Source organism: Gymnodraco acuticeps, unplaced genomic scaffold (assembly GCF_902827175.1).
Source record: "Gymnodraco acuticeps unplaced genomic scaffold, fGymAcu1.1, whole genome shotgun sequence".
Classification (NCBI taxonomy): domain Eukaryota; kingdom Metazoa; phylum Chordata; class Actinopteri; order Perciformes; family Bathydraconidae; genus Gymnodraco; species Gymnodraco acuticeps.
The window spans coordinates 1,330,120-1,352,193 of record NW_022989755.1 but is presented as its reverse complement, the minus strand read 5'-3'; the positions used below and the strand labels follow the sequence as shown (position 1 = coordinate 1,352,193).

Genomic DNA, 22,074 nt, shown 5'->3' with positions numbered 1-22,074 from the left:
TTGATCTCCTGTTTCTTCTTTAATATTGATTTGTTTTTAAGTAATGTTCTTAATATTTAATATTTAGGGATTTTGTCAAGTAAATTACATATCCCTTTGAGTTTTTTGACTGGGTTGTTGTTAGGTGTTATCAATATCTGTGATTCTCAACAAGTGTCTAATTCCCGTTTTCAAACCAACACGAGATAATAATGTATTTGATTTTCTCCAAACAAGTCAAAGTCACGTGCATTGGAACGTTTTGACCTCTGTCATTCCTGATTTATTGCAGCGTTATCACTGACGTGTTTGTGGCCTCATGTAAACATATATGAGTTATAACTATGCATCTGGCATACATTTCACCCGTTTTAAGAGGGACTTTGTGTAAGATATTAGCTGTGGAGGTGGACAGGATGATATAACGTCTCCAGTTACTTTTCGTTTCTTTTCGTTTTTGAGCTGAGAAAAAAATCGCTTGGCTTAATATGTGGTTGTCTGGTGGAGAGAAGGCGCTCCCACTGTTGGCTGGTAGTGGCTTCAAGTTGAGCAGTGGAGAGTCCCGCAGCCGAACCATTGGTGCGTAATGGTGCACGACTGGACGGCAGATGTTTCACCACCGGGACACTCTGTCTCTGCACACTTTATCTGAACTCTTCCGACTTTTTTTCTCAGCGTAGGCGTGCGTTAACTTGCACTCCTGCCTTTATAAAAAAAGTTATCTGGGGAAGGAAAGGGACGGAGACGGGTTGGGAAAAAAAGTGGGCTACCTCTTCAAACCGTCCTGGTTTTTACCGGGGAGAGTTGTCGTCATCAGCACCCCAGATATCCCCCCGTAACTCCCTAAATGGATGGGACAGTCTTGGTCTATGCAGTTCAGCACAGGCCAAAAGATTGGAAACAACTTTTGAGTATCCGTCAGTTTGGCGTCTAGAGGGAAACGCTCAGAAATGCCCGGCTGCTTCGCTGCAGCTCAACTCTGAGGACCTCTCCTGCATTTGCGCTTTTTGTTCACAAGGAAGGACTTTGCTCAAAGTTTACAACAGAAAGGAAAACTCAGCGCTGAAGTGGCAGCTTTCACACTATAGCCCTCGCTATGGATTGTACGTATTTATTGATGTGCTTTTCACTCTGTCAACTTTTTTTGGATCATATTTTCGCTGCAGAAACACATGGTGAGTTATCCACTTACTTTTTTTGCAATCTGTATCAATAATCTGTGCACTCAAAAGTCTAAATGTGGAGGGGCAATTATCTAAAATGATGGCCTAATTCCATTAATAGGTCCACATAATAAATCTGACAGCCTAACTGTTATGGATGAAGTCAATGCAGTGTGTTGAACTTGACTCCCCTTTTTGTCTGCAGAATTATTACTCATAGCCTTCTACTTCAGTGTTTTAAAGACAAACATCATTTCATTGTACAGCTTTTAAATGCTTAATATAAAAATAAGCATGTAATAGTGTTTAGTTCTGGCCTCTATAATTCAATATGCCTTTTTAGTCATTCAGCCAACTTTCCCTTATAGTCTTTTTTTTCCATAAGAGCTTGCCATAGGTCTGTGAATGTGATTCTCACTTGACACTATTTGTCCCATCAGAAAAACTCTCTGGAAAGTTAAGTGAATATGGTCTTATCGTGCCATTCAGCACAGACTCCCAGGGCCGGTACATTTCTCACGTGGTCTCTGCTGGAAGTGGAAGTAATGGTGATGGTGATGCTGATGCTGATGCCGCCTCAGCCTTCAGCAGCAGCAGCAGCAGGAGGGTGGCCCGCAGTGCCCCCGAGATGCCCCCGGTCACCCCCGCCTCTACGCAGCACTTGTTTTTCAATGTCACTGTGTTTGGAAAAGAACTGCACCTCCGCCTGAGGGCCAACAGGAGGCTGGTGGCCCCGGGGGCTTTTGTGGAATGGCATGAGGACTTTGTGGAAAAGGCCAAGGAACATATCCACAGGGACTGTGTTTTCACTGGAGACGTCAGCGACATGCCGGAGGCCTCTGTGGCTATCAGCAACTGTGACGGACTGGTAAGTCAATGCATACTTGAAATATTAGTCTGATTGAGATAGACGTAGCTGGGAGAAAATATGCTTTCCCTTCTTTTGCAGTGCCACTTAGAATTTGGAATATGTGCACCACATCTTCATATAAAACATTCTTTAAAGTCTTTCTTTTAATCTACCCTTCTTTGAAGGAACAACCATTTACACCTGTGATGGCTTAAGAGGGACTCCATGATTGTTGTTTGGTGTTTTAATGAGAGACTACTCAAACTCAAAGCCCTGCAGCATCATTTATATTGTCATCAGTATGCACAGTTTCTTTCAAACACTCGTATTCTTCCCAAAATATTTCTCTGTACACCAGCAAGCATATGTGGCAGTTTGCGTGTCCAGATCCTGCTCCATTGCTTAGGAGTTCCTCAGGCAGCAGATGATTGGGCTAGAATCGAGCCGGTCTAACTGATGAAAGAGCAGAAGAAAAACGCTTAAAAACTTGCAAGCTTGAAAGGTTGTTGATGAGACAGGAGCAGTAGGGTTGGGATATTGAATACAATGGATATAGAATCCGAGAAGTAAATCTGAATCCTTTCATTTTTCTTTCTCTACGAGATAAATAGCCGAGCACATATATTTGCCAATGCATAGCATGTTGCAAGACTACAAAACGGTTCCATTTAGGTTTTGTAAGTGCAAGAAGCCGCCAAACAAACATTGAGATTAATAACAATATTATCCATCATTTGGAGTTTCTGGCCTACTTACTAATATTAGCCCAATAGTCAGATGCTTTTTAGCTCTGTTTTTGGTCTCCACAAACTCCTGAGAAAAAAATGGCTCTATTTTGATTAAGAGCTATTTTTACTGAAGCTAGCTGTGGGTGTTTGAAGCCTGAAAACTGCTGCAGCTCGATCTGACAATGGTGTTAATGAGATCAGCAAGAGAGCCACAACCATAAAGTTGCCAGCTTTTAAACCTAAGCTATGAGAACAATATGCTAGAGTGCTCTGTAAAGCAAAGAGGAACGACAGTCAAGTGATACTTTTCTGCAGGTTAATCACAATGAGCAACCTCTTTCAAATTACACATAGAAATTTCACCCAAGTTATTATTGAATTATTGACCAGAGAAGCTTTAAGGGTCTTTAAAGTTGTTGTTAGTTTTGTAGGGGGTTTGCCTTTAGTGATAGTAGCAGAAGTCAAGAAAGTGGGAAAAGGAAGGACAGGGTAACATGAATTAAAGGAAGGTGGGACGGTTTGTATACTTTGCTAAGCCTTAGTACATAGGGCTATTAACATAAATGAGCTAGAACAGATCTCTGAAGAGCTTGGAGTTTAGTATTTTGTTGACCTGTATACCAAATGGCTTTTGAGGCTCTTTATTTAGCCTAAATTGAAATCAATTCCAAATTATTTGACACAATTCCAGCTCACTTCGTCTTCCAGAGCATTGTATGTCCCCACCATACCCACCAATCTATGTATTTGTCACCTTTTGTGCTCACTGTCGCTGATGGGACAGGGCAGAGCCATTTGGAGGTGAGCCGAGCCGCTAATGGATGTTTGCAGTCGAGCAAATTAGAGTGAACTTTCAAACCCTGCACGTGACATTTGAAGTGGCAGGTTGACCGAAGCAAGGCTACTCCTAAACTTTTCTGAGTCAGCTCTCTTTATGTTTCTGACAGAAATGACAAGTTAAGAATGGGGTTGACGATAACCCTCTGATCCTGGAGCTTTTGTACATGAGAAAGAAACACTTTGAGTTAGAAGTCCTTTTCTAAGTTATCACACACTCGACACCTCAAGGCAAAAAAAACGATGTATTTGAATGAAGTCTATTGTTTGCAAATAGAGTTTCCACAAGCCAACAATTTCATGCTTTCTGATGCATTTGAAAGGACAGCCAAGCATTTGATGTGGCATCAGCACAACACAATGAAAACAATAGACCTCTCAACACTTGTACTGTGTTTCGACATTGCTGTATTTTCTCGCCCTTCATACAGTAATTTCAGTGTCAACACAACAACCCATTCTGAAGCTGAGAATAACTAGATAAAAAACGTTGTCACAAAGTCATTTCTTTCTTTCTAAATGCAATGACAGTGGGTGGTGTAAAATGTTGTGCCGTGTTCTGTAATTACAATGTGAATTCTTGAAAGGCAACTGTTTGTTTATTGAAAGGCAACAGTATGTGACCTTCCAGGAATCAAGGCAAGAATGCTGCACAAGGCGTTATTATAAAGGTTGTGTTAGATATCGCTAGATCTAAAAAACAAAAAAGTTCAGATGTATCCGCTTAATGCACCTTATAAATTGAAGTGCCTGTCAAACCAAAGAAAAATGTATGCCTTTTAGTAAGCCAAACCTGTCATTCAAGGTATTTAAACCTACAAATAAATCAACAGTGATACATTTTCATTGTGAAGTATTTTTATACTCACACAGCCATCAAACCATTTTCTTGAGTTTTCTGAAAACAGTAGAACATGGTAATGCTTGCCTTCTCTAAAGACATACGATTTGATGTGAACAGCATGGTGTGAGGTTCAAGGCTGGCAATACAATTGTTTTATCTCTAACATCTTTTAACTGTACTTGTAATACAATCAGCATACAGAAACTGCAGTGTCATAATTCAGATTTTTAGAAATACCAATGAAAGAGGAGGGTCTTTATGCAGCACTCAGGTCATAAGATGAATGATTGATTACATGCAAATTCATAACATGCACCTTTTATTGTCATGGATATATGATTTCAGAATTGGAAGAGATCAGGTTAAAAATACCATACATATTTACCTACTCAAATAGTTTTGGCTGACGTGAAGCCTCCTTTATCCGGATTTCGGGCAATAAAGGCAACAAAGACAATATCGATGCAAGGAGACAGTAGATCAATGACCAGCAAATAATCAAAGAATGTAAATGTAAATCCCAGATAACATATAAGGCCCTTTTCTTCATTGTTAACTTAGCATATTGTACACCTGGGACAAATGTGGAAACAGCATCATGATACAGTCAAGGGTCTCAAAACATTTGGACTACAGATAAGACCAAAGTCTGAGATCCTTTTCTATACATTTGTACAGTAGGTAAGATAAGGTATGTTCTTCCTCTGAAGCACATGTTATCTGGTATTTCTGGAGTGTTGCTCCCTCATGGCCCTCAGTGTGTTGTGTCTCGTATAGTTTGATTGGATTTTATTTGATTCTTTCCTGTAAATTAAATATTTTCCAATTAATATTGGTGACATTGAGGTCTGAGTTTCTATTCAGTTTGTCGGTAATTGTGCCTTTTCAGATGTCAATTGTCAAAGCTTTTAGAATCAGGACATGTCAGCCTTCATGTGTGGGATGGCAGCAGTAATACATAGACAGATACTGCATTTGGAAAAATATGTTTTTCTTTTTTTTGTGATTTGGCTTTAGAATGAATAGTCTCCATGCATCAAAACAACATAAACATGTCTGTGCATGCAGGCGTGTTCTGGAGGCATTTGGAGATGAACAGAGTTTGCGGTGCCTGCTTGATGTCGAGAGACTTGAAGGAGTTTGATGAAAGAAGTGGTTTGTAAGGAGAAAGAGCATGCAGTGAGGTCACCACATACGGGACAAATCGCTTAGATAAACTGTGCCTAGACCTTTACGTGCCAACAGCAATTCATCTTTAAAATGTTTGATGTGTTTCCTTAAAGAGAACACACGCATGCTGTATTGAAAAATATGCATATCACAGTTGCCTAGAATTGTTTTGCATTCCTGCAAACAAAGTGTTCAGGGTGGAAGAACACACAAGCAGTCACAATGCCTAACCCTGCGATTTTAGCAACTATTTAAATACTTAAATTCTTCTTATATTACATGATAAGGTTTGTTATCAGTGTGTGCTCTAATCTGTTGACATTTTCACCAAGATGGGTCACGTATAGCCAGGCATGACATCATCATTAACAGATTACGGGTTCCTGCCATGTGCCAGGAGGTGCAAGATTTATGGTATTCCAAGCTCATGACAGATAAGACAGTCATACAGTAACGCTGCAAATGAATCTGATATCGTCTGGACTTATTTAGCCTCACAGCATTATTGTGTCACAGACTGTCAGCTGAGTTTGCAGATAAAGTGAATGAAAAATAACTCCAAAACAAAACACTTTCAGATGTACTCTCAAACAGTTTGTGTTTGATTGACCAACAAGTCAGCGTCTGCGCTATCTTCCCCTCCGACTGTAACTCCAGTTAGATCGCAACAGCTGTGCAAGCCAGGCGAGCATGAACTATTGTTGTGTAGCGATGAGTGATGGCTATGATTATTCCGGTGCTGCTCATGTGTTGGGTATTAGCGCAGATGACGGGCTGATTGAATTACATGTGTGATGGAAACACGAGTGCCGGGTGACCGCAGTAGGAAGAGTGCTATTTCTGTGTCCATCAGTTAAAAAGAGAGAGAGACACCTAGCAACAGTCAGCAGGCTTACTTTTTTCGGGGTGGTGGTGGGGCAGTTTTCCATCCAATTGGAGACGGAAAGTGCTTTTATAAATTGTTCTATTCATGCATGTTTGCAGAATTTCTGGTCCCAGTCCAGTATTCCAGTATCCTCTGGTGTTCCAGTTCTCCGCTGGCACCAAGGTAAAGGCACTAAATTAGGAGCTCCATCAGTGGAAGCCCAACGACTCAGCCAGTTATGTGATTTATTTCCTCTAAATCCAATCCCTATTTGTAGCAGTTACCGCATGTCTGTCTGAACATGTGTTAGTGTGTGTGCTTATTGAAATACATACTGTGATACAGGATACCTGCAAATACCCACACACACATCACAAATACCAACAACGAGAAGCAATCTATCTTTACTGCTACTACAACAACTACTTGTACTGTCTTGTTCAAGGACGATGACATAATGGAATGGTTATTTTATTGTTCATTATTTGGACTACTTTTTTTTTAAAGCTTAAAATGTCAGGAGGATTTATTATTTGATTGTTGTTAATCTTGTTTTGGTCTCTTTTTTGAAATAATGGTGTTGTAAGCCTGTTGGAGGCTGGGAAAAATGTTATTTATGCTTGACACAATGACAACCTTCATTACTTCCACTACATTTACTACTGCTGCTACTTCTACCAATACTACTACTAATTGATGCAAGAAAGAAAGGGAGAATTCGTCTTTCCAGGAAGACTGAGATAGCTCAAGCATTTATTTTTCTTAAGGTTTTCTTTGTCTCTCACTCACTGAGGAGGACGAGGTGCAAGGCCAGCCCGAAACTTAGTGATAGCCAAAAAGAAAAAGGTGTTAAAATGTGTAAAAATATGGGAGATTGAGATATGACTATGTATTATATGACCACTACTTCTAGACATTATTACTAGTACTTCTACTACTTCTGCTTTACGGCTACAACTGTTCATTCTTCTTCTAGTACTACTACCACTTCTTCTAGTGTCATTCTACTTCTACTAATGCTACAACAACCTCGTCTTGTAATAATAATACACCCATTGCTGCTGCTACACTGCCTCCCTCCTCCCATTCCTCCCCCTAATCCCTCTCCTAATAATAATAATAATAATAATAATAACAATAATAACATTAATTTTCCTTTTAAACAGTCTAGCTTTTCTTTTAAAACCAATTAACCGCTAACGGCAGCCATGTCATTTTCGACTTCTTTCAAGTAATTCAATGGAATGGCAAAATTATTATATTTTTCTAATCTTTGATATTAGTCTCATGCAGATGAGTGACGATAATTATAAGCCAAATTATCTCTTCATAATCCTTGCCGTGATCACCAGCTATGCTTGCCCTTTGTGGCCTTGCACAGTTAGATGTGAAAGCTGATGAAAAGGAACCAAGTAGTAATCCTCTGCTCCCGCAAGCTGTCTCATACGATTATTTCAAACCCGCAACTCTGTGTCCAGCACCACTCAGCATTGATTACCTCCTGGTTTACTGATCCTCTTGGTTGTAACACAGCATCACCATAACCTCGGCTATTTTATGAATTTTGGATTAAGGTCAGATTTCGCATTGATTTTGTGACTTCAATTTGTACAGATAACCGTGTGACGTTAGCATTCATACCTGGATCTCAATGCATGAAAGTGGATTACCTGTACTCTACCCTCTCTGTGTCTCGCTTTGGGATCAACAAAGAGCGTGCCTGGAACCGAAATTACATATTACTGAACAATGTGCCACAAATTACAGGTTAAGCTCCTGGAATGACGACTGGACTTTGATTTCCTTGCACGTTGCAGCTCAAGCAGGGCCTGAGGGACTTGTTCCATTTATATATTGTGTTTGTCGTTAATGCACCTTACGGGGTATCTGCGTTAAATCACACCAATTTAACACTAGCAGTGTGTTTATGACTGCGTTTTTCTAGTGATGGCTTTAAAACAAAAAAACTCATTATTATAATGATGAAACTTATTGACCTTGTATTTGCCAGCAAAAAATGCATGAGATTGAAGGGCAGTGTGCACACTAGATATTGAGAAGAAATATTAAGAGCATTACGTCAAGAAGGCACAAACTAAAGTCTAAAGTAGAATATTTCTTAAGTGGAGGTGCTTCTGCAGGAAGTGAGCAGCAAACAAGCAGATGGAAATATCACATTGTGGGCGCAGAATAAGACCTACAGTACTTTGGGCCTATACATAGCCGGATCAATCACAAATTATTGGCTGGCATGGATCCCACTTGTGCTTTTGAGTGTATGAGCAATCTGTTGCAGAAACCACAGTGTAGATGACAGAAGACCTGCATTGGTAAAACATGTTGACTCACACCTCTGACACGCCTTTGAATATCACTATAGGCTGAAAGAAACAAGCCTCCCAGGCTAAACACAGGTTGTTAGGCTGTATTCAGTCAGAAATGAACACCTGTGACACTACTCAGGCCTTTATGACGGTAGTACAAACTAGGTTTTTTAGATTGAAAAGAAATCGTAGGTTGGTTTGTTGAAACCACTTTACAATAAGACTACCCTTATAAAGGATTCATAAAGGGTTTATAATTAGGTTATGAATTAGGTTGTAAACACTTTATTAATTATTAAGAACCATTTATAAACCAGTTCTAACATGTTTTCATACATCAACACAGGCTCACTATTTGGCAAGATGACTAAGCCTTACATTGGCTACTTAGCGAGAATCAACTCAGTGAGCAACAGATACCAAGGATGCTGGCTGATGAAGAAGACGAAGTAAGCTAAGTAGCCAATATAAGGCTTAGCAGTACAGATAAATGTGGGCTCACTATTGGCAAGCAACCGGTCACAGTTGCCCTGTTTATCTCAGGTCTTATAAAAGCTTATTAATGATTTATAAAGTGATCACAAACTAATTAATAAATGAATTACAAACTATTCATAAACCCTTTATAGTCTTATTGTAAAGTGGTACCGGTTTGTTTTACTTACATTCATTGTAAATGTTCTTTTTTCAACTACTCTGTGTTCGCTCATCTGAAACCAAAGCTTTGTCTGTAAGCATATTCATGCCAACATATTTCTTTTAAATAGACACATTAACAGCGGCAACTTTTTTTCACACGGCACAGCTTTCGCCTCATTTGTTACTTGCCTCAGTGTGCATGCTGCTCTGAGCAGGTGTCAGACTCCAACTGCTATTTTGCACAGCTGAAAGAAGTCTCTCTGAAATTACATTTTCAAAGATGCTCTTACTGATGTGTGCATTGTAGTGCCCCGGTGAAGAGTTAGCTTTATTTGCTTTTTGTGCGTTGTCAGTCAAATTGCAGGATGCTTCACTGCCTCGAGTTTCTTTTGGGGAAATGTTTTCTCCACCGAAGTTGCAAATCTTCTAATAATCCCAGGTGTCTCACATCACATGGAGCAACCGGATGACGTATGCATCACTTCACTTGTTTTTTCCAAGAAAAGCTAATCATTCTGTATGTGTGCGTCACAGCGTGCAATCTGAAACAGAAAATTAAATGTTTTGTGATGGGTCATTAGGAGTTTTTTTTTGCACATGCTAATTGGTATCACTGAATCCCAAAAATGTTTTTTAATTAGTTCCGTGTGATGTGAAGGGAGATTTCGGCTTTGACTTTTGTTATTTATGACTCAAGGCACCGGTGAGGCGTAGACGCAGGATGTAATCTGACAAAGACAAAGTACGGTGTTAATGACCGATCAACTTGCATTACATCCCAAAAAATACAGATATGTTTATGTACAAGCCTTCTGCTGCCTTGGTTACTTTGCTTCCCTGGGTTTCGCCTCCCAGGCTACACATAGGCTTGCTAAACTGATTGAATGGTTGAATGACTTGTGAATATCCCTAATAGCAGAATTCAGAGTTACTGTTCTTTATGTGCTGGGCCTTTCCCTTAACGCTGTCTTGTGTTGTCTTTATGAATCAATATTGATTGATATACTTTAAGACCTGTTTGTAACACTGCTGAGGGCTGAAAATACCCCAATTGCGAAGTTTTACGATGAATGTTCTATTTAAAACTAAAGATGCTATTCTTATTTATATAAGAATAGTTTAGAGTGATAAGAAACTCAGAAAAGAGGCCAGTTTTCAGATTTCCAAATCCTTTCCATATCTTAATTTCCAGTGGAATGAAGCCACAAAGACATTAACTGAAAATCCAATAGTTTTTCGTCCCCTTGTAACTTCTGACAGCAAACCTACACCCTCTCAGACCCCAGCCTTCAGCATGCAGTGTACACATGTTTACATTTGGTTCCTCTGTAGGCCCTTCCAGATGCTGCTGCTCTCTCCCCTCACAGACCCGGCTTCTCTTTCCACCCTCTGCTGAAATAAGAGACCACAGAGGAAGTATTCGAGCATGTCTTACTTGGCATTTCCTGGTCAGGGGCTGGACAGATTCTTTCACTCCTCTTTGCCCTCACTGTCAAATGTCCAAACTTAAAGAGTTCACAGCGTTGGGGTTGTTAGTGCCGAGCAACAGCATGCTGAGGATTTTGAAGGGTGTTTTTTTTAGACACAATGTTCTATTTACTGCACTGTATTTAGATTTCTTTTTGCAGCTGTAAATACACACACTGTTGCCAACGTCTTGTTGGTGTGCCTGCTGTATGAGTATAATGATAGGCTGCATAGATGTATCTTTTTCTTAGGAATATGTGAAATGAAATAAACTGCACTGTGCAGTGTACTCAGGAAGAACAGTTTACTTATAAAGCTTAATGGAAACAACATTGGAAACAGAGAGAAGAAATATGTCAGCTATTTATATGTTCATTAGAGAATGTAACAGAGTATATACCTTGCCTTGGTCACACTTGGGATGTGTGTTCTTGCCTAATCAACTATTATAAACTGTAACTTTAAAATGTTTTGTATATATGTATTTTTCTATTGGACTAAGCTCTTGGTAGAGTGTGCAGGAAACATGAGGGAACAATGTTCTGTTAACATATGTTGTTGCACAATTTGAGCAGGGATAGTCTCTATCCTCTCATGACCCAAAGTCGAAATGAGGACACATTATGGATCGAAGTAAAAGTTCTTTACAAAATTGTCCGATATTAAATCCACATACAGTAAAGGCTTTAAAAATGAGCCAAGATTGTTTTTGGTAAACAACAAAACCCTTTGGTTAACTCTCATCTTGGTTGAATGTGTGATATTTCAACAACACAGCAAAGAAGGCCGTCTTTTAGCGTCCCACTCGCACTCTCACTTATTTAAGCAAGTTTGGTGTACAAGCATGAAACCTTGCAGCTTTTTCTGTCCACAAAAGCTGATACTTACACATCTAGCATGTTAAGGAGCAACATTATGATTCATGTGGAGTCCTGTCTCTGGCCACCTGAAGAGCGAAAGTCCAGTAATCACCCTTTTGTATCTGTTTTTGTCCTCAGCTGCTATATGCTTGACTATGTTCGCTAAATATTTAGTTTAGTGATGAGCATGTAGGCACAGGGGATCTAAACACTAAAAAGCATTTTTAGCATACGGCACAAGCGGCGGAGTAAGAAGTATTAGTGAACTTAAAGAGTAATGTTGCATGCCTGAAAGCTAAACAAATCACAGCAGTGTGGCTGGCTGCCATGCATTGTCTATGGGAAGCTGTGTCGGCCACTCTGAGCACAACAAACTGCAGCCGTTAAGCAACATCTGGGTAATCAACATACCCGGATAGTTTTACTTTTAGCAGCAAATGATGGCCATAGAACACATGCAGCCAATCAGTAAATAAAGTGAGAGACAGCAAGCGCATTTCGTGGCATCTGCAGGCAGTGGCAAGTACTTCCGGCATATGCCACAGAGGCCGCTACTCTGTGGTATCTGTGGCAAGTACTTCCGGCATATGCCACAGATGCCACAACTTGCCGAGGCATCTGCCGCTGCTCAATGGGAGTTGCCACAAAATGCCAGAGTAAGAGAAGGTTTACTGTAGCTGCCACTCGCCTTCCGTGGCAAATGCTGCCATTTAAACCCGTATTTATCGTGTAAAATGTCGCTGTTTAGGCATGACTTTATCGAACTGATCTGTACACAGGACTGATGATCTGTACACAGGGTTGGGTTGTAACCGTTGTAACCAGGTTGTAACGGAATATGTAACGGCGTTACGTAATCAGAATACAAAAATCAAGTAGCCTAACTGTATTCAGCTCGCGTTACATTTGAAAAACAACTAATCTGATTACAGTTACTTTCGTAAACCTGAAGTGAATACATTTTGGAATACGTATTGGAATTATTGGTGGAAAAGTTTCCTCACAAAATGTATCCTAATATTCATTACCGGCAGAACTGTGTGCACAGCGCAGCAGCATGTCTGTGAGGCCCCGCCCCCGCACACAGATGAGAGAGAGATCTCTTTTTAAATATATTGAAAGTTAGAAACGGAGATGGTTCGATAAAACGTGCAAGATAACGTTTATGTAGCATTTCTTTATTGTCGAAATGATGACATTTCATAACGGGATAAAATCAAAGTGAATGGCCTGCTGCTGCTGAAGGCATGGAGCAAATATAACTGTCCTTTGGCTCATTTATAAAGTAAACCTAGCATCTCACTAGCAGTGGCAACTGCAATCAGTTACAGCTGCCCTAAGTCTGTAGCCAAGTCTAATAACACCAGTGTACACCAGGGTTGCCAACTTTGGGTACCTGGCTGGAGTGAGATTTTGATATCATGGGTTTAATTACACATAGGCGCACGAAATGACTGCTATCGTGTCAGCAGCGGGACCTTAGTATATATATATAGGATATATATACAATATATACAAATAGACAATATTGGACACAGACTATAAAGGGCACAAAGTTTCATTCACTAATGAAAGTCAAACACATGTTTGTTTCCACTGTTTTATTGTGTGCCTGTCGCGATAAGCAATTAATTGACTTATCGTACGATAAATAAAAATGAACTCGATACATTTCCATTTACATGAGGATGTGACTAGCAGTTTGAAAGGATGTACTTGAATTATTATTATATATTATCCTTATGTCATTGGTCTAAAATAATACAACGGTGCCGACAATATTATCGTTTATCGCAATAATTTCCGGGAAAATGTATCCAATGTAGTGCCGTGAAAAGAGAGTCGGAGGCGGTGTATTAAGAATGGAGTTCCAATCTTTATTATCCATTACTTTCAGAGAGGTTAACACATGCACTGCTCTGCCTGATGAGCTAGCAGGAATGGCAGCTAAAGCTACAGGTGTTCCCCACTAAAGGGTCCGTGTGGCAACACAATAAGCAAGGTGAATTATGTCCAATAACGTGTCACCACACAAGCCCCCCCAGAATTCACACATAAACAAAATCAGCATGGCGGGGAGGAACGACACGCCGACCCCCACGACTCCTGAGCACGGGAGTCGGAAAAGTGACTCCCGCCTGTGCGGCCCCCGGAAGGGGAGGGACCGGAACAACAGGTCTTAAATCCGTGACAGGGGACGAGGCCGGGGGGCAGCCCCGTCGCGGAGGTCGAGCCAGCACCACAGGCTGGTCCAAGTCCAGGCGAGCAGCCTTCACCCGGTCCACCGAGACGTGCTCGGCCTTGCCACCCAGGTCGACCACCAGGTGCTTGTCCCCGTGCTCCAAGACCCAGAAAGGCCCATCATAAGGGGGCTGCAGGGGGCCTCTGTGCGCATCGTGCCGGATGAACACGTGCTCCGCCGAGCGGAGCTCTGCGGGAACCTGGGACACCTGAGTACCGTGCTGAGTAGTAGGGATCGGAGCAAAGGCCTCAGCGGCGTCACGCAGGAAAGCCCGCTGGGCCGACGCCGACCAGGGAGCCGATGCATTTGGGAGGAAATCTCCCGGAACTCTCAGCGGCTGACCGTAGACCATCTCCGCTGTAGAACACTGCAGATCTTCCTTAGGTGCGGTCCTCAGGCCCAACATCACCCAGGGCAGCTTGTCGACCCAGTTACCGTCCGTAAGGCCGGCCTTGAGGGCCGCCTTCATGGAGCGATGAAAGCGCTCGCAGAGGCCGTTAGCCTGAGGGTGGTAAGCGGTAGTCCTGTGCAGCTTAACCCCCAAACCGCCTGCCACAGCGTTCCAGAGCTCGGACGTGAACTGAGAGCCCCTGTCTGAGGAAATGTCTGACGGGGTGCCAAAACGACACACCCACGTTGCAATGAAGGCCCGGGCAACGTCTGCGGCTGATGTCGAAACGAGCGGAACCGCCTCCGGCCAACGGGTCTTTCTGTCCACCATGGTGAGGAGGTAGGAAAACCCCTGAGAGGAAGGCAACGGACCAACCAGGTCAATGTTGACGTGATCAAACCTCCTCTCAGGCACCAGGAAACGCTCCAACGGGGCCTTCGTGTGGCGGTGCACCTTAGCGCGTTGACAAGCCACGCACTCCCTGGCCCAAGTCCTCACGTCCCTTTTCAGTCCTTGCCAAACCAACTTCGCCGCTACCAAACGCACCGAAGGTTTAACGCCGGGGTGTGACAGTGCACAGCCTCGAATACAGGACGCCTCCAGCTGGCAGGGACGACAGGCCGCGCCAGGCCCGTAGAGACGTCACACAGGAGAGTAATGCCCGCGTCGCCGAACACCACGTCCTCCAAGCGCAGCCCCGCGCTCTCCACCTTCAGGGCCTGGACGCCGGAATCTGTGACCTGGTCTGCCGCCATGCGAGTATAGTCCAGGCCCAACTGGACGGCACCGATGACGACCCTGGAGAGGCAATCAGCAACCAGGTTCGATTTGCCAGCCACGTGCTTAATGTCCGTAGTGAACTCCGATATGTAGGACAGCTGCCGCTGCTGACGTGCCGACCAAGGCTCCGCCACTTTTGACATGGCGAAGGTGAGCGGCTTGTGGTCGACAAACGCCGTAAATTCACGGCCTTCCAGTATGAAACGGAAGTGCCGCACGGCCAAATAAAGTCCGAGGAGCTCCCGGTCAAAGGCGCTGTATTTGCGTTCTCTAGGCGTCAGCTGGTGGCTGAAAAAGGCGAGCGGCTGCCAAGCGCCCTCCACCCACTGCTCGTGCACTGCGCCGACCGCGTAGTCTGACGCGTCCGTGGTGATGGAGATGGGAGCCGTAGATGATGGGTGTGCCAGCAAAGCCGCCTGAGCCAACGCGGTCTTGACCTCAGCAAAAGCGCCGTCCGCCTCTGCTGTCCAGTCGATCTCCTGGACGGGGGTCTTGCCTTTCAACGCTTCATACAGCGGCCGCATGATGTGTGCGGCCCGGGCGATGAAACGGTGGTAGAAAGTCACCATCCCCAGAAACTCACGGAGCGACCGGGCTGTGAGCGGGCGAGGAAACGCCGCAACAGCCTCCACCTTCGCTGGCAGAGGTGTCGCACCGCCCTTGGTGACGCGGTGCCCCAGGAAATCGATGTCCGACACCCCGAACTGGCACTTTGCAGGATTGATGATTAATCCGTGTTCGTTGAGCCGTGTGAAAAGGGCTCGGAGGTGGGACAGGTGCTCCTGCACTGAAGCGCTGGCGACGAGTATGTCGTCGAGGTAAACAAACACAAACGACAGGTCCCGCAGCACCGAATCCATCAGGCGCTGGAACGTCTGAGCGGCATTCTTGAGTCCAAAAGGCATCCGCAGGAACTCAAAAAGTCCAAAAGGCTTTATCACTGCTGTCTTGGGAATGTCCAGGGGGTGCATGGGCACCTGGTGGTATCCACGCACCAGGTCCACCTTGGAAAACAACCCCGTACCGGCCAGATGCGCCGAAAAGTCCTGAATGTGCGGCACCGGATAGCGGTCAGGCGTAGTGGCGTCGTTGAGTCGGCGGTAATCCCCGCACGGGCGGAACCCGCCGTTCGATTTGGGAATGACGTGCAGGGGTAAACAAACACTGTCGGAGCGGCGGACAATGCCCAGGCGCTCCATGGTTGCGAACTCCGCCCTCGCTACAGCCAGCTTAGAAGGGTTCAACCGCCGGGCCCTGGCGTAGACAGGAGGCCCCCCGGTAGTGACGTGGTGTTCCACGCCATGCTTAGTGGTAAGCGCAGAGAAGGTGGGTAGCGACAGGTCTGGAAACTCGGCCAACAGTCTGAGAAACGTGTCTGCACCTGACAGCGAGCCTGACAGCCGCTGTGCTGCCAAGTGTGCACACGAGGGAAGAAAACGTTAAGGCATCAACTAAACGCCTATTCTTAACGTCCACTAAGAGTCCATGAGCACACAAAAAATCCGCTCCGAGGAGGGGAAAAGAAATGTCCGCTGTCACAAAATCCCAGCTGAAACGCTGTCCTCCGATGCACAAACACATAGGCCTCACGCCGTACGTGCGAATGGGACTGCCGTTAGCCGTCGTCAATCGCGGTCCGTGCCCCCCACGGGCGACGTCTTCACTCGACGCTGGAACTACGCTCCGTTGAGCGCCCGTGTCACACAGAAACAAGCTCCCCGAAACGCTGTCGCTGACGAAGAGGAGCCTGCACGTGCCGCCGACGCTCAGAGCCACTACTGAGCGCCGGCCCCTCCGTTTCCCGGGGGTTTGTAGCTGCACGGAGCGATGCATCTCTTCGCCCTTGTCCCGAAACGTGCGTGGTAAACGCACTCTCCGGCGTCTCCACGCCGGCTAGCCACAGCCGTGTCCGGCCTCCGCCACGCTTTCTTGACTGCTGGTGGGCCGCTGAGCGTCGCGGCTAACGTCTCTGCCCCGGGCTGTTGCGTAGCCAGGAAAAAACGATCCGCTTCCTCAGCCAAAGCACGGGGCTCCGTGACAGGCGTGTTGGCCAGCGCCGTCTGTACCCGGGGAGGCAAGTGACGCAGGAAAATCTCCGTGAATAAAATCCGGGGATCTTCCCCCCCTAGCAGATTTAGCATTTTCTCCATTAGCTTGGATGGCTTGCTGTCTCCTAGGCCTTGAATGTCAAGTATCTGGCGGGCCCTCTCCTTAGCAGATAAGCTAAATGTCTTAAGGAGAAGGGCCTTAATCGCCTCATATTTGCCATGATGTGGGGGGGCTGCGATGAATCCCACCAACCTGGACGACGTGGAGCTCCCCAGCGCTGCTACCACATGGTAGTATTTTAGGTCCCCGTCACGGACCTGTCGGCAGGCGAAATGTGCCTCCACGTGTGCGAACCATGCCTCCGCGGCGTGCTCCCAGAATTCCGGCAGCTTTATGAAAACATCGCGCTCAGCCATGTTCGTTAATTTTCCGGAAACTTTCTCGGAAAAGTCAGGGTCACCAGTGTAGTGCCGTGAAAAGAGAGTCGGAGGCGGTGTATTAAGAATGGAGTTCCAATCTTTATTATCCATTACTTTCAGAGAGGTTAACACATGCACTGCTCTGCCTGATGAGCTAGCAGGAATGGCAGCTAAAGCTACAGGTGTTCCCCACTAAAGGGTCCGTGTGGCAACACAATAAGCAAGGTGAATTATGTCCAATAACGTGTCACTTCACCAACAAAATTAATTATCGTGAGAGGCCTATATATGAAACACACACACACAAACAAATCTACAGACTTACTCCAAACTGCCAAACATATTAATTAACACACTCTCACTCTATTTTGGCCTAGTAGAACAATAAGCACCAGACTTTTACTTTTTTATAATTTCTTCTGGATCTTAGATCTGCGCATGCGCAATACGAGTATTTGTGTTGGGTAATCTATGGTAGGGCTAACCCATACAGTGGTGGGGCTCAAGTCAGTATTTGCAATGTAATTACATATTTCCCCTTGACAGTGAAACGCCACTCGTGAGGTTTAGATTATTTCCCTGTCTCAATCCAAATTGAACTGTATGAAATAAAAAGGCACATTTGTCTTGTAGTAAATAAAAAGGGCGACCTGGAGCCAATCCTGCAATTTCCCCACAGGTGAAAGAGTTAACGTGCTGAAAACCCAACCCCTGCAGGGGGGTCTGGGAGGATTCTCCCCCAGGAGATTTTTTGAAATACTAACATAAAATACACATTCTGGTACTCTCTTGAGAAGAAAAATAAATAAATCTATTACTACACGACATATTTAAAAAAATGAATGCCATTTTAGTTTTGTGTTACTTTGTTCTGAAAGCTGAACCTGCTGCTCCTCACAGAGAGAAGAGGGAAGAGACTGTGAATTACTTTACATTGTGGATAAGGGTGGATAGCCCGCATTGTTCTGTGTGTCAAGATGAAAGACAGCCCACACACCTATCAGTCATCAAACCGTGGGGTCTTATTTCATTACGTGTTGATTTCTATCAACACGTAATGTTGTATCGATGTAGATGTAGTACTACAGTAAAAGTATTCTCCGTCAGGACTTCCTGCAACAACACCTCGCCGTTATCTTGATTCTGATTGGCCAGAAGACATTATCAAATATGTTCTATTGAGAAGACGATCACTACGTGACAACAGTTTTCAAACCCGTTTCTAGTCTTCGCTATTTTTGTTTTTGGCGTGAGAATAGTTTGGGCAGTGTGAGAGCGTGAGATTGAGAGTGAAAGCGTGTGTCACATGCCAGATGCGTGAGAGTTGGCAACCCTGCCGTTGCTGTGTCAATACAGATATTTATTTGTTAATTATTTGTCTTTACTAGTCATACACCTGGTTTATCGTAGCAAGCAGTGGAAACTCCCCTCAAGAAGCGACAATTGCCAAGGGCGTTGCAACCCTCACTTGCCAATATTTCATCATAAATATAGCACGTTTGTTTATTTTAGCCAACCATGCTCCAAGTAAAATTGAATAGAAATGATAATGTATCATCTTTTTGAAAAATAGAGATCGCACATCAGTCCTGTGTACAGATCAGTTCGATAAAGTCATGCCTAAACAGCGACATTTTACACGATAAATACGGGTTTAAATAGCAGCATTTGCCACGGAAGGCGAGTGGCAGCTACCGTAAACCTTCTCCTACGTTACTCTGGCATCTTGTGGCAACTCCCGTTGAGCAGCGGCAGATGCCTCGGCAAGTTGTGGCATCAGTGGCATATGCCGGAAGTACTTGCCACAGATACCACAGAGTACTGGCATCTGTGGCAGACGCCGGAAGTACTTGCCACTGCCTGCAGATGCCACGAAATGAACCAGGCCCTACTGAATAAAGTACTGAACCTGTTGCATATTGACAGAAGGAACCATGAATTTCTCACCTCCTGAAACACATGAACACACCTCCCAGCGGCCAACATTTTTTACATTGGAAAGCTGCAGTTTGGTGCTGCTAATACAGGTGATAATTCTCCGTAGGTCCATTACTATAAGCAACCCCTTCCACATTGCAATTTGATACATTGCTATTTAAATATATATGGCTGCCATCTCTTTTTTTTGGTAGGGGGCAGTGTTCAAAATAAGTGATTCTCAGTGAAATGTCACCCATTAGGTGACTTGCAAACTCGTGGATGAGGTAATCAACGTCAACAAATTTGACCATTCAAATTTGTATAGACAGAAATAACTGTGAGAGAAAGGTAATGGTGTGACGTAATGGTTATTTTGGAACAATATGTGATTTAATTACATGTGTATTATGTATGGCTCTTCAAAGTTTGTGTTTACATTCAAAGCAGAGCTGGATGATGACTTCCCTATGAGTCCATTTCAATATTTATCTTCAGTTCAGTCACAGGTATACAACAAAGAGGAAGTTTACTTTATGGAAATGAGTGCATCCAAATGTTTGCCTTCTCTTAAAGTGTTCTGACCATGCCACTTAACACAGAGCTGTATCACTGCTCAGATACTGTAAAGGAGGATACAGGGAAAGCTTGTGCAGTTTATGAAAAAAAGCATCCTGCAAAGAAATCACTTTTTTCTTATGCCTTTGTCACATGGGATTTAAAGTGTCAACGCATGTGGTGTCATTACAGCATAACTACTGTCCTTTTGTGAATCATCTGTAAATGTCAACTCATGACAGCTGTCCCTCTGAATGAAAGAGCAGGGTATTCTCCTCTAGCAATGACATTCAACAAGCAGCCGGGGAGAAATCCACCGCAGAAGACGCAGGCATGACTATTTTATCCCAACCCATAATTCGGTGCTAATAAAAGAATGTTGAGCTTTGAATAAGGACCCTATGTACATTGTCCCTGCTGTATACTTTGAATGGAAACAGAAAGATCACGGTTGCTGTCTGTTGGGAGTTGAAAGAAGAGTTGTAAGAAATTGCACATCAGGCCAGTTGAGAGGAAGATAGTACTTAAAATAAATTGTAAAACTTTAATGCAGCGTTGTCGGAGCTCCAGCTGAGCTTTGAATTATTTGAACAAACAAACAACATAAAGCAGAATGGAGATATTGCCACTCATTATCTGTTGCAGTGTGAAATCATGGTGACACTCGAAAAATCTTTGCAAAGGTCTCGTTGGTGGAGGGCCCCAAATTGTGTCATTGCCCATATCCAGCCCTTCTCAAAATCTTTGAATTGATCAGACACACTGTAATTACTGGCTCCAGGGAAATTACCGTCCGTTTGAAGAAAGAAGGGAGCACTAATTTGAAAACCTCTTTTTCCAGGCAGGTCTGATCCGGACTGATAATGGGGAGTTTTTCATCGAGCCCCTCGAGAAAGGCCAACAGGACGTGGAAGTGAAGGGGCGGGTCCACGTGGTTTACCGCAGGTCCGCCATCAAGCGGGAGACGGGCCCTCGGAGGGAGGACCTTCACAATGAAGGTAGGCGAGGGGAAGGTCTGACGTCAGTGGAAACAGAAAGCACTGTGTGCGCCTGTGTGTGATTTGACTGTCTGGGAGCATGTGGGTGTGCACGTGTGAGTAGGTGCACACGTGTAAGCACAGCGGAGGCTCACTGTTGATTTGGTTGCATACCGGAGAATAGAATAAAACACCATTCTTTTAAGTGGTTTACCTGCATTTCAAGCCCCAGTGGTTTTAGCCCATTCAATAACAGTTAACTTTGAATGTGTTTCTTACCTGCTGATTCAGGCAGCCATTGGTTTTAGTTCATATCCATATGATGTGAAATTCTATTAGCATAATCCTCAAACCAACTTTGTGAAAATCAAGTATTTGAAATGTAGCAATGATACCCAAATGTAAACTATCCTTGCTTCTTTACTTTGCCTTCCTTTTTTGATGCATTATGTTTTCTGGGTTGTCTGACCGTACAGACATCCGTGTCTAATTCTTGTAAACACGGTATCTAAATAACACCTGCAAGAAATGTTCTTCAAGTTTGGCATAAACATCCACCCTTGGATACATTCCTTGAATGTGGTGGTCAAAGGTCACTGTGACCTCAGAGTATACATTTATGACCATAACTCACAAACCATTATGCTAATTTTAACAATTTCCCACAAAGTAAAGGACCCAATTCAAAATATATGCTTGTGTAGCTTCATGTGTGCTAGTTTCATAAACAGGCAAACGATTTGTAACACCATCACCATAACAACCAGGTAAAGGGTAAAACAATTAGTACTAGCTTTAACAAAAACATGGTTAATCTCACAAAAGTTTAGCACTAACCCTTATAATGACAACAACAAATGTAAAATTGAAAAGAAAAAAGGTATTCTGGTGCCTGCTGATTTATTTATCTTCTGAAGTTAAGTAAATGAAAGTGTGTACAATTGCACTTTAATCAGAAAAGCAAGATCACATTATTTGCATTTACAGGAAGTTGCAAACTGATTTGGTCACTTAA

General features: G+C 43.7%; 1 protein-coding gene across 1 annotated transcript in view; it reads left to right on the top strand.

The window, feature by feature from the left end:
* Positions 1 to 1,075: 1,075 nt before the first annotated feature.
* Positions 1,076 to 22,074, top strand: part of LOC117543637 (A disintegrin and metalloproteinase with thrombospondin motifs 14) — a 57,633-nt gene continuing 36,634 nt past the window's right edge. The window contains 3 exon segments of the mRNA XM_034212034.1: positions 1,076 to 1,154; positions 1,583 to 2,010; positions 20,924 to 21,080. Of these exon segments, the coding sequence (XP_034067925.1) occupies positions 1,076 to 1,154; positions 1,583 to 2,010; positions 20,924 to 21,080 (664 nt within the window).